Genomic DNA, 12,608 nt, shown 5'->3' with positions numbered 1-12,608 from the left:
TTCTGGCCTTGATTTCATCTCTCGCTTCAGGCCATTTTTTTTTTTTTTAAATACTTGAAAGAATTGCACGTCACATTTCCTAGAAATGACTTCCATTTTACAGTAAAATTCAACACATTCATCATCTCTTAATAAAACAAACTAGTAAAAAGTTAAAACCTTTACAAAAAGAGCTTTGGCAGAGATTTAAAACAATCAGATGTTAAAAACTGAGTTGCTCCTGAATATCTCAACCTTCCTGTGACCAAGAGTCTTCCTCAAAGAGAGCGGAACCCTGTCTTTAGTTCAGTGTGAAGATGTCGGAGCCGCTGGGGTTGTAGTACGGTGTTTGACTGGCTTCATCCTAAAAAAAAAAAAAAAAACACAGAAGGTCCAGAAATGAATGAATGATCTGTTTTACTGTGGAGCTGCTCCTGCTAGACTTCAGCTTTCAGATCTGTGTGAATGGCATCCAGGCATCCACACGTCGGCTCTCCTAACACTCACCAGCATCGTCAGATAGTCGGTGTGTGTCTGGATGGTGTGTCCGTCTTCTATTTTCTTTCCCGCAAAGTCTTTCAGTGTTTCTTTGCCAAAGCGACTCGCCGACTGAGCAAAAGGAGCCATCCAGGTGACGCACGGCTGGATGACGTGTTTCGGAAGACCTGAAGAGGATTAAAAAAAAGAAAAAAAAAAGCATATTTAAAACCAATTGATGTGGATTCAAAGATGAATGTGCGTGGTACACAAACAGCTAGAAGACACCTAATCCCAGATTTTGTGTCGTGACACCAACTCTCACCTGTCACTGCTTCAACTCTCTCTTGAGGAACGAAATAGCACAAGACTGAAGCAGCTAAGACTTCATATCTGAAGTCCAGAGCGTTAATACTCAGCATGCACAGATCTAAAAGCTAAAGACAAACACAATTTGACATGAGTCAAGAGTGAGACCAACATAAAAAATTAAATCATGAAATAAAGAAGGACGAAGGAGGGTGGGGGATGATTTTAAAAGTGGACACCTACACGCGTCATCTGCAGATAAAAATCCAGGGGGAACTGTCGCTCCAGCAGATCTGAACCGTTGCTATTCGCTGACAATTGGAAGAATAAATTCATCCAGGACAGCGGCGTTTCAGGGGTGAGCTGCCAACGCAAATGCTGGGAAAGAAAAACTTCACCATTAGAGGGTCCGTTGTGTACGTAGGAAAGAGTGAAGACGCCACAGAGGAGGCGCGTCGTACCTTCAAAACGGCCAGCTCCATCTGAATAATGTGCTTTTCACTGTAGGTATCTGCAGTCACGTACACCATCTGCCGGAGCCTGGGAGGATGAGACTCCTGCGCAGAAAGTAACATGGTTCAAGTCCAGTGTGGTTTGCATGTTCTCCCTGTGAGGGGTGTGTTTTCCCCTGAACACCCTTCTCACCTCCATCTTGGCTGCTATAAAGAGGCAGGTGATGCCGATCAGCTGCAGTACGTCCTTCTGAACGTTACTCTGCGTCATCATGAACCGGTCGAAGTAGTCCTGAGCCAGGTAGAAGGTCTGCCGATGGAGAGTGTAAGCTTCACACACCTGGAACCCAGCAGCAAACACACTGATGAGACCAACCGTAACTTTACATCGAAAGGCGTTTCAAACTGCAATTTCCCCTGTCAAACAGGCTGTAAAAAGTAAATAAACCACCCTGAAATAAATGAAAATTCGAATTCAAATGAAGTTCATAGATTAGCATCAAAAACAGCACTTCAATAAAGCATTCAGCCACATACTGTATTGATTACAAGAAAGATTATTACCTCAATTAGCCAGTTGAGGAGGATCGATCTCATCGCTGGAGCCACGTTGGGGTGCTTCTTCAGGAAGTTCGCACTGTGCTTGTAATTCAAATCGTGGCCAAACATCTGCAGTCGAACTTGGTCTGAATCTCTCCATCTGATGACAAACAAAGGAAATCAACCAGGTTCCAGACGTCACGAGACCCCGGACACGGTAGAACCACAGCCGATCAAACACTCACCTGGGAAGCAGCAGGAACGGCTTCAGCTCTCCTGAAATGACCACGGGATGGCCGATCATGCCACAGTCCATTTTCTCCAGACTCTCGGCGACGTCGCAGTGCTGAGTGGTGACCACGGCTTCAAGAACCAGCTGGCTCTGTTATCAAAGCAGCAAATTCACTCAGACTGTTTAATCCAACAAACGAGTTGTGTTTTTTTCCTGATTTTACCTTCTCAGTCTGCAGCTTCGACAGGCACGGAGGAGTTTTCCTCTTATTTTGCTGCAAAAAAATAAAGTGATTCATGTCATACAAAAGGAGCACACAAACAACCGACAGCAAACGCAAAGCTCAGATGTATATTCTGCAATAATGATCATCTTAATTACAAAAGTAGAGGTGAGAGTATCTGCATAAATGGTATATTAATCTTTTAAATGAAATGTAAATGAATTTTTGCCGTGTGAAAACAAAGCCACATTTTGTGATCACGCTGCTTTTTATGATTGCAATTTCAGAGGTGTTCAAATGAAAACTGGGATGTCAGACAAGAGAGAGGCAGTCCTCGCTTCACACTGATAAAGATAGGGCCTCTGTATGTGTGCATCTTCAATAAGGATATCCAGAGTTCTGCAATCAGTGTTTAAATCTCACCATCGCCATTGTGCCGTGACTCTCCGACGCTTGCTTGGATTTCTTGTGTCTGCGACCTCTGAAAAAACATTAGATTAAGAACAGAGTCTACAACAAAGGTTTCGAACCAACAGGAGACAGCCTCACCTTTTCTTCATGGCTGTGACTGCTTTTACCTGTAAAAGAGGAAACTAATTAGTTTATGAATGGAAAAGTAAGAAGCTGTCAGGCTTTCTAAAACTCCTGCTGCTGCTGTGATGATGGCGATTTAGGATTATTCATCATGAAACTGTTCTTTCGACCACGATCTGCAGCCACATTCTGCTCCAGCTAAAAGCTGCTGCTCAGATCACTACACATCTCCTCAGAGGACATTTACAGTTTTGATTTGCATGAACCAGAATGGCTGAAACACTCAGAAGAGTTGCAGAAACCTCAGAAAGAAGAAGTGAGTTCCTCCATGCTGCACGGATCATAACAAAGACCTACGGGGGGGACATCTTGTTTCAAGTAGAACCGATCGAATCTTATCGATCTAGTACAAAACGACACATTTCCGACAAATAGTGAAAGCTAACATCATCATTGAGGAGGTATTGTTGATATTTCCAGTCTTTAATACAGGACTGAAGCATTAACTTTACACCACACAGGCCGCTGAAGCTCAAAACTTCCAGGTTTTCTTCGTGAATCCTCTAAACACGGACCTTATTTCTCTAATTAACTTCTATATATATCAGTTTACAACACTTGTAAGTTTTGCAATGCAGGAAATTGAAGTGGACTACCGAGCGTTCACACAAAGCAAAAGCTCGAAACGCGATTCCAAGCTAACTGAAGCAGCGCAGGGAGGACACAAAGGACGTTCACAAGCGGTAATACAGCATAAACATGTCGCATATTGAGTTAAATTAGGTAGTTTTGTGCTCATATATGCAGCTCACCTTCCCCTCAGTTCAGCCGGAGCACAAATGAATCTGCAGCTGCTCTCATTTCGCGCCGACCAGCCTCCGCCGCTCACTGCGCATGTCAATAAATACCGCCAGCTGCAAAACTTCAGTTTTTAACTCATTTCAGGGACTCTTTCGAGTTTACGACGACTTACAGCAACCCGGAGCGTTACAAGATCCGAATTACGATTTGATCAAAGGTAAAATAATCATTTTCTGCCTGCATTAAACGTTTTTTTTCGAGGCACTGAAAAGTTTTTATGTTCTCCTTCTGACTAATGGTGGGCGGGGCTAGGAGTCAGGGCAGCCAATGGGAGAGCAAAGTCAAAGAGCGCGTGCTTTCAGAACAGGATGTAAACAAATCTTTTTTTTTCCGCAAAACTTTATTTAAAATCTACAGTGACGTTACAAGACAAACTACAGCGCCGTCAGCGGTGCCGACTCACAATGATAGAATAGAATTAAAGTTTTGTGCTGAAATTTGGTGTAACACTTTCAAGAGCTCTCTACAGTATATTCATTATTCGAAACAGAGCAGTTAGGGTGGGTTATAGGGATCACACAGTCATTTTTTTCTTCACTGAAAACTGCTAAAGTTCACCTATTGAATAGAATGTAAAACAGTACAAATCATGTTCAAAATAAAAAGTAATCAAGGAAATATTCAGGGTATGTTTGATCAGGGAGAAGGAAACTAGAATTTATTGATTGTTTTATTTTGAAAATATAAAAGTAAGAACTACAAGGAAAAGTTTCTGGGTTTCTGTTTATTTGGAGAAAGTTCAGAACTTTCTAAATGATGAATTGAAACAATATTGAAATGTAGAGCAGTTTAAGAATAAAACTTACAAGATCATCTTTAAAGGTAAGCGGATGCAGGTGCATGAGTACCTCTGAAAGTTGACATAGTTTCTCGGTTTTTTTTTCTTTGCTTATTTATTTACTCAGGTTCTCTTCATTAATATTTGTTTTATTATATTTTTGATGTTTTTGCAAATATTGTAATTATTAAAATTATTATTATCATAACTATTAACTGGAAGCAGGTAGATTAATTCTGATGACTCATGCAGGTTGAAGGGATGGGACTGGATAAGTTTCAAATTCTCCCACTCTATTTTGAATATGTAAATGACACTTATTTGATTCTCTGGTTGTTGTTGTTGTTGTTGTTGTTGTTGTTTTCTCTCTGTTCTTTTGATGTTTGTGTGTGCTAATGTCTTTAGTTTGTACTACGTTTAATTGTTCATCTTAAAATAAAAAGAAAAGAAGAAGAAAATATATATATACAAAAATTTAAGCATTCTCTTTCTAAGAAAACACTACAATTCAAATAGGTACAATACAATTTGCCTTTTTTGCTTAGCTTTCAGGTAGGTAAGTAGGTAAGGCTGTATTGAGCTGAATTATACTGTATATTTTTGTATTAAAATATTCATGTCCATCATCCATATCCTGCTCAGTATGACATTCTTACTTACATCAGTGGATCCAGTTTTGACATGATCACAATTACCCTTTTTAACTTACAAAATAATATAGGAGATCAGTAACGCAGTCACTGTTTGCAATGAACACTTTAATGTTTTATTCATATATTCAAAAAAAAATCCTTGTCTGTTTCGAAACTGTTTAGTGTTGTTGACCTTTGACTTTTTCGATGATAGTTGGTCATTTATATTGAGAACCTGTTGATGTACTATCCTTGAAAATGGTGTCTGTGGAAATTTCTCAACCTCAAACTCTATAATGACATCAAAACTTCAACTCTTTCATCGATGCATCACAGACGACCTCCTTGTGAAGATTAGTTTACGCTCAGAGACAAAGCCAAATTTCACTTCCTTTTACGATACCCCAGACGGGAAGTTCTGCCAGTTCAAATCAGATAATCGAGTGAGAAACGGCACACTGCAGTCAGAGTCAGTGAGGTGGTGCTTCAGGTAGAATCAGGGACATTTCAACAACATGAAGCTGCTGAAATATATTTTCGCTTTCCTACCAAGCTTTCTTTGTCAAGGTAACAGTTTCAGATTTATACATTTACAAACCTTATCTTTCACTTGATTAAATTCCAAGGAATTATGACATGTTCTCATCTGAAATGCCAAAAACATTAAAAAAATTTAAGTATTGCTTGTAAAATAAGTGACTTTGCTGTAATATCAGTAGTATAGAAAAGCAATGTTAACTTTCTTATAGTTGTAGGTAATATTTCATATTTTACAGTTTTACATAGCTTATTATGAGGAAAAAAGTTATTGTGTATATAAGATAAAAATGTTCATACACCAGATTTAAACTTTTTGTTCTTCATACGCTTCTCAAAATATCGAAAGAGAATGTAAAAAAAAATTAATTATTCAAGAATGAAAGTTGTACACTGACAATAGCGTAGAATAATTTTTTGGGTACAGCTTTTAACATTTCATTAAGATTTGAAAAAAAAAAAAATCTTTGCCTATTTTTTGCACTTCTGATGTATGAAGCATGCTGCTGATCCCCACATAGGAGGTTTGGTGATCATGTGTTTTGGATGTTTTCACTGGAAGCAACTTAAGCTGGTTTCATAGGTTGGCAAAGTCAGTTGAATTTAATGAAGCAATGGAATTAGATTGGACATATGTGTATATTGTACAAGTGTGAGGTTTCTTTTCGGGGTAACCCACTTAAACCACAACAGTGACTCTTGGTCAAGTTGTTACATTGTGTGGTTTCATGCGGTGTTTTAGAAAGACCAATCAGCTAAAAGCACTTAAAAAAAACTTTTCTTTTCCCCTTTTTCATTTTAGCTGTTGAACCCTCACTGACTCCAACGTCTCCGACCGAGAAACCACTGAGAGCAGAGGAAAATATGACAACGCTCCATGAGAAGACACAGTGTAAGTGGGATGTTTGCAGACAGTTAGAGCTTGTTGTCTTTCAGTGATGTTTTTTTTTTGTCCAGAATGAAACTGCAGTGTGTGCAGAGAGGCTGCATGTGAAGCTCTCTCTCCCACTCTGACAGGATGTGTGTGGGGGGTGGGGGTGAATCTCCTTGTTGCACATCTTGTTAAATTTTGCAGGTGCAGATCAAGATGCGAGAAAGAAAAACTCTCCCTTTCCCACAGACCCTGCATTGCTCTACAAATCTTCTGTCAGTTTTATCTTTTTTTTTTTTATGTTTGTTATATCCTAAACAATGATTAGCTCAGAAACAATGGGTTTCGAAACACTCATCTTCAGAAACATTAAGATGACTTCTTAAACTGAAACTAAACTCAAATAAGTAAAAGGGAAATTTTAAACAATATATGAAATAAAATAGATGTGGACACAAGCGTTAGGATAAAAAGAGAAAACTGTAATGTTACATGATAGTATTCTTACGTGTGGTGTATTGTTGATATTAGAGACACAACAGGAAATGATCAGATGCGAGAGAAAGGGCTGCAAGGTTTACCTGCACATCAAATGTGTGGTAACCACAATTTAGGCTTGACGTGATGTAAAACATTTTCAGTTAGACACAAGTGAGTTTTTGTTTGCACAAGGACAAACTGAGATGTCGTTTATGGTGTTATTCTTGATTGATCGCCTTGAAAACACAATCTGAAAAACACTATTTATTTGCCCATATTGAGCATACTTCCTGCAGGCTCTTATTAAATGAGGCCTTCTGTGTTTTCTGTCCTCAGGCGGCCTTTACATCCACCACCTTGCTGGTAAATGCAATTGGACCGTCAGGATGTCAGGAAACGGGAGCGGCGACGTGGTGCCGCTGACGGCAGACTACGCAGATTCGCTGGTCAAACATATCTGTCAGGATACAGGCTGCGGCAATTTCTACACCGTGGAAAACAGCAGCTTAATTCAGAACGCCACCTGCTTCCATAGCTGTGCATATGCAGACCAACGCTTACAGAACTGCTCTGAGAGTGAGAGCAGCAACTGCACAGTGATTGGAGCAGTGGTTTGTGGTAAGGACTGCCTCAAAGGTCGTGTGCCACATACTCAAGAATCAATCAATCGGAGTTCAGTATTGCAACACCTCCTCAAAATGGAAGAACTACAGCTAAAACAAGCGTCGCAGCATATTTATGTGGTTCACATACTGAAATTCACACAGAAACAGGACACATCTGACAACCGTCAAGGGAGCGAACAACCTGACATCCGGACACATGAGGGAGTACAAAACTGAGAACTATCACAGTGTGACAAGCAAGTTACAGGTCAGGGAACAGACTGTGGTGTCCTACATCTAGCAATCTAAACGGACACTTTGTAACCTGCTTTTGAGATAGTTCCATCTTCTGTGTAGCTTCAGCTGTATTTGGCATGGACACCTTTAAAAACCTGTCTTCTTCATTGACAAGTTTTTTTCTTATAATTTAGTGTTTGTAACAGGAGTTTTCATCAGGTGGAAGGATGAATCCCCCTTAAAGATCTTAAACCACACTCACACTGCATATGCAAGGGGATTTCAAGAAACTCTGACAGGTAGAGGTTAAAAGACTCCCCAAATGTTAAAACCTTGCATCCAGCTGAAGTGCAAGTGGTTTAGGCTTCGGCTTATTGAACTGCCAGTGCTTTGACTTCCATGTGACTGTTTAAAGAAACAGTCAAATATCAGGAGTGTTCTTCCTGCAGACCCGTCCCTTCACATGGTAGCTTTACTATTGCAAAGTTTTTCTCACCAGAGGTAACAGAGAGAGAAGGGAAGGGAGTCGCAATGCAATACTTTAATTTCACACCTTAAGATCTTTAAAGGAATTTAAAATTTGTCGTGGGCAGATTCATGATTGCACAGTGTTGTTGTCGTCAGAAAACCAGGCCGTGCGACTGTCTGGCGGTCCGGACCGATGTGCTGGACGGGTGGAGTTGTTGAGAGATGGACGATGGGGCACGGTGTGCGATGACCAGTGGGACCTGACGGACGCTGGAGTGGTGTGTGAACAGCTGGGCTGTGGCTACGCCCTCAATGTGACCGGTCAGGGTGGGGCCTTTCCAGCCGGCAGGGGACCCGTCTACCGGGACGAGCTGAACTGTACCGGACAGGAGAAGAACCTGTGGGCCTGCCCGGCTTCGCAGGACGAGTCGGACTGCGGACACAAGGAGGACGCCGGCGTCGTCTGCTCAGGTCACATCTGAAGTCTGGCTTTCATCCTGTAACAGCTGACAGCAGATTAGAAAATCACAGATGAATGGCCGTGGTTAGGTTGTATCAGACCTTTTCAGTTAAAGGTGCTGTAGGCAGGATTTTGCTAGTCAATGCTAATTTTTCTGTGTTTTCTTTGGATTAAATGTTAGAGTATCCATTGACAATCCTTTAGGAGTGTAGCATAACTGCACTACCGTGAGGGCGCAGCGTTTCCATCTGTCTCTGTTCTGAGCTGAAAAGGAATCTCGACAGCTCCAGGTATCTTTGACCAATCAGAAGAGCCCATGAGGCTCTAACCGTGATTGGTCGAGGGGCGTTCGTCACACGTTCTTGTGGGAGGGGCTTAACTTGCGTAAGGGCGTGATGTCAGAGAAAACAGGACAGGATTGGCTGTGCTGGGTTTCAAATCGTCATCTTAGATGGGTCAAATCGCCATCTTGCTTAGGTAACCCTAACCAAGATGGCGGAGATGCGGAATCCTGCCTACAGCACCTTTAAGTTTTTTGCTATTTTCTGTTAGTTGTTTTAGCAATTTTAGCATTTTAGAATCTGTTTTTGAAAATCTGATCAACAGTTTTTGGGGTTTTAGCCGATTCAAGCATTTTCATACTTTTAGAGTTATTTCTTTTTAATGTGCTATTTTCTGTCCACATATCTCACAAAGAAGTAAACCAACGTTATTGCCAGTAAAAACAAAAGTCTTTGTGCTTGCTGAACGAAAGACTTTTCTGAATTCTGACTAATCCTGCTCCCTTAATGTACACAAGGATTCACCAAGACTTGTCATTGCAGAGATGAGAGCCGTCAGGCTGACCGGGGGTTTGGACCGCTGCTCTGGGAAAGTGGAAATCCATCGTAACGGCACCTGGGGGACTGTTTGTGACAACTGCTGGAACGCCGACATGGCCACCGCGGTCTGCTCCATGCTGCAGTGTGGTCCGGGGTTGCAGCAGTTCTCTCGGTTTCTCCCCCCTCTGGAACTCAACAAGGAGTCGCTGTATTATTACGACTGTGACCCGAAACCCCAGAGTCTGTGGCAGTGCTCGGAAATCATCAACAGCCCTTTTTTGTGCACGACTTCGAAGGCCTCTGGAGTCATCTGTCAAGGTGCCGGTGTCAGCTTTTGGTACTTGTGGTGCTTCTTGAAGTATTTGTCTTTGTAAATATTGCAGTGTTTTCTCTCTGTGCTGAATGTACAGGCTCTCTGGGGTTTCCAAATGCTACAGCCACCACACCCACTGCTACAGAAGTCACCAACTGGACAACTGGTAAATATCTCACCTTCTATTAACGGTGCCCAGTCTTGTAACATAACTATGTTTGGCAACAACACTAATAATGTATTTTATCATTAGACTGATCCATATTGCCCTTCTCTCTCCATCCCAGTGGAAGTTTCTGCTGCTGAAGAAATGTCTCTGCTCTCTCTGGAGCTTCTGATCGCCATCACTGTGTCGCTGCTGCTGCTCGTGCTGCTCATCACAAACACAGTGCTCTGCTGCCACTACAGACGACGACACGGTTCGTTATTTAATCCGCAACAAACAGATGTCAGTAAATAATCGGCTTTGGGATAAATGAAGATTTTAAATCACGAGAAGAGTCAGGTCCCAGCAGTCTGATTGAGGTGGTGAATCTCATGACTGATAAACTTTCAGATGTTTTTCCCGTTCTGGGGTATTACTGTAAGTTGCTGTTGGTAGCATGGTTTGAGCTTGGGAATCTTCCTTCATGTTCTCCCTGTGTGTGTGTGTGTGTGTGTGTGTGTGTGTGTGTGTGTGTGTGTGTGTGTGTGTGTGTGTGTGTGTGTGTGTTTGGATGGTTTTACAGCTTTCCTACTCCAGCAAACTCGTCCCAATGGAAAATCGTCCTTTGGCAGCCATCAGAACCATCACAGTGATACTGTGGACCTCGTCAAAGTCACTACCAACGCACATCAGGCGGATGGTGAGTGACTGAACGTTAATAATCTGTATTCTTTTTCTACATCCTGCTCATATATGCACTTATATCCATGCACAGGCTTGAGAATGTTGCAGTGTTTTGCAGTATGTAGTCACCTCATGGAGTCATTTAATTTTGTTGTGTTTGTCTCAAAAAGGCCCCTCTAACCCCCGGTATCTTTGGACCCAGCTTAGTAGTGTTGACAGCACGTCAGTAGATACAGACTATGAGCAGTACGACCCCAGCAGTGGTCCGTCTGTCTCTTTATCAACGTTTCGGAGTGAGCCACGTTCCTTCTTTCTCTGTTTTGTTTCTCACTCGCTGTGTGTTCCCTTGTCTGGGTTTCTGCAGTTTGCAGCTGCAGTTGCTTTGCAGTGTGAGTGTGTGTTTGTGCAGTGTGCATGTGCAGTGTTTGCAGATCAATGCACTTTGCACCAGTTGCTTGCAGGATGCTTTGCAATGAAGACTCTTCCCAGGGGAGCTTTTAGCTGAATATTTCACCGGATAAATCTGTGATATATATATATATATATATATATATATATATATATATATATATATATATACATATATATATATGGCTGTATGTCTTTTACCTGGTTCTGTTCAGCACTTTGTGATTTTATCTGTAAAAAAGCACTTTTTAAATTAACTTTACTTGCTTGCGATTAAACCGTTGCATGGTGTGAATCTTGTGTGCAGACTCACAGCGGTACAGAACAGACAACGCTTACAGTGTGCCTTCTGCTCTCAACTGCCTCTCTGAGGAAGGTGAGAGTTTGTTCGTGATCTGCACATGGCTCAGAAATGTCCAAAGGGTGGATACAGTTTGGAGTATTAAGTCAGAATCATAATTATGGATGTTTGTTTTCCTAGAGAGACTCAAAATCAACAGAATTTGTTAATTTTATCTATAAGACAAAAGAAGATTGTCTTGGCCAATAAAAATTAAACCTAAAATCATTTTAAAGCAAACATTTTATATATTTTACAGGTCAGTTTATGATTTTTATTCAAGTATTAATCTTCCGTGCAGTTTCATCACATGTTTAGTTTTTCCACATTCCTCTGTTTCATCTTTCAGACTACGAGCCTCCAAACGAAGAAGCTTCAGCCTCCGCATGCTATGATGGCGGCGCCGCCCCTTCCCAACATGTCAGACAGTCGATGGTATCAGCGGACTCATTTGAAACCTCCAGCACCTCCTCAGGGGAATGCTATGAAAACGTGACCATCAGCCACTCACAGAACGAAGGTCAGTCTGGACAACCAGCAGACCTGCAGAGTTCAAGTAAATCACACAGATCTGGTGTTACATGACAGGAAAACGTACACTGGTGCTTTACAGCTGCTGATTGACATCATCTCATTATCAGATGATGAAGATGAGGACCACGACTATTCCCCCGTGAGCCCTGAATGAAGCTCTTCCTCTGAGGATGACCACAGCTTCACAGTGAACAGATGGAGTCACTCTCTGTTTCTCATGTTTCACAACAGATCGCACATGAAAAAGATGAGTGAAAGGAAGTCATGTTGTATCAGAAATCCTAAAATTTGTGCTTTTTCTGGTTCTGAATGCTTTGAGATCCTTCATAGGACATGGGATATCGGATTGTTAGAGTTCTGACCCAAAACAAACACTGTGAAAAAGTTACAGGAATATTTTGCAAATCCAAATTTTGGATCTCAAATTCTGTAAAACCAAATTCTTTGTCCACGCAATTTTTGTCAATAAACTATTTGTATTTGATGCATATTTTTCCTCCATACCAGTTGTTCAGATCTTCCACCAGATGGCGCTGAAACCCTGGGAGTCTTGAGTCAGAGTGTTGAGCAGTCCATGGTGTTGACATGTCCTGTCATGTAAAACTCAGAAAGAAAAAAAACAAAAAGTTGAAGCATAAAATGCTTTGCAGCAGTCATATTTTTCTTCCCGTTACACTTGACGACAGAT

At 41.4% G+C, this 12,608-nt stretch overlaps 2 protein-coding genes across 3 annotated transcripts; one reads left to right on the top strand and one right to left on the bottom strand.

Moving 5' to 3' along the window:
* Positions 1-34: 34 nt before the first annotated feature.
* Positions 35-3,709, bottom strand: LOC115409807 (G1/S-specific cyclin-E2-like). Its single transcript, XM_030121084.1, has 12 exons — positions 3,559-3,709; positions 2,762-2,790; positions 2,636-2,693; positions 2,213-2,263; positions 2,003-2,139; positions 1,782-1,917; positions 1,411-1,557; positions 1,227-1,322; positions 1,009-1,143; positions 782-893; positions 487-644; positions 35-343 (listed from the first exon to the last, which is right to left on the bottom strand). The coding sequence occupies exons 2-12, from the start codon at positions 2,770-2,772 to the stop codon at positions 281-283; spliced, it is 1,104 nt and encodes a 367-aa protein (XP_029976944.1). The 5' UTR covers positions 2,773-2,790; positions 3,559-3,709; the 3' UTR covers positions 35-280.
* Positions 3,710-5,460: 1,751 nt separating this feature from the next.
* On the top strand, positions 5,461-12,408 carry LOC115408960 (deleted in malignant brain tumors 1 protein-like). Of its 2 annotated transcripts, XM_030119895.1 has the most exons (12): positions 5,461-5,584; positions 6,357-6,446; positions 7,242-7,523; positions 8,372-8,686; positions 9,500-9,814; positions 9,907-9,975; positions 10,097-10,228; positions 10,538-10,654; positions 10,809-10,931; positions 11,354-11,422; positions 11,736-11,906; positions 12,028-12,408. In XM_030119895.1, exons 1-12 carry the CDS (start codon positions 5,533-5,535, stop codon positions 12,072-12,074), a joined length of 1,782 nt encoding a protein of 593 aa, XP_029975755.1. In that variant the 5' UTR covers positions 5,461-5,532; the 3' UTR covers positions 12,075-12,408. The 2 variants fall into 2 exon arrangements, with proteins under 2 accessions (XP_029975755.1, XP_029975754.1); XM_030119894.1 differs by lacking the exon at positions 10,809-10,931.
* Positions 12,409-12,608: the final 200 nt, after the last annotated feature.

The sequence above is a fragment of the Salarias fasciatus genome, chromosome 22, assembly GCF_902148845.1.
Source record: "Salarias fasciatus chromosome 22, fSalaFa1.1, whole genome shotgun sequence".
NCBI lineage: Eukaryota > Metazoa > Chordata > Actinopteri > Blenniiformes > Blenniidae > Salarias > Salarias fasciatus.
Note: the sequence above shows the minus strand (reverse complement) of the source record. Positions and strands in the feature narration are given on the sequence as shown.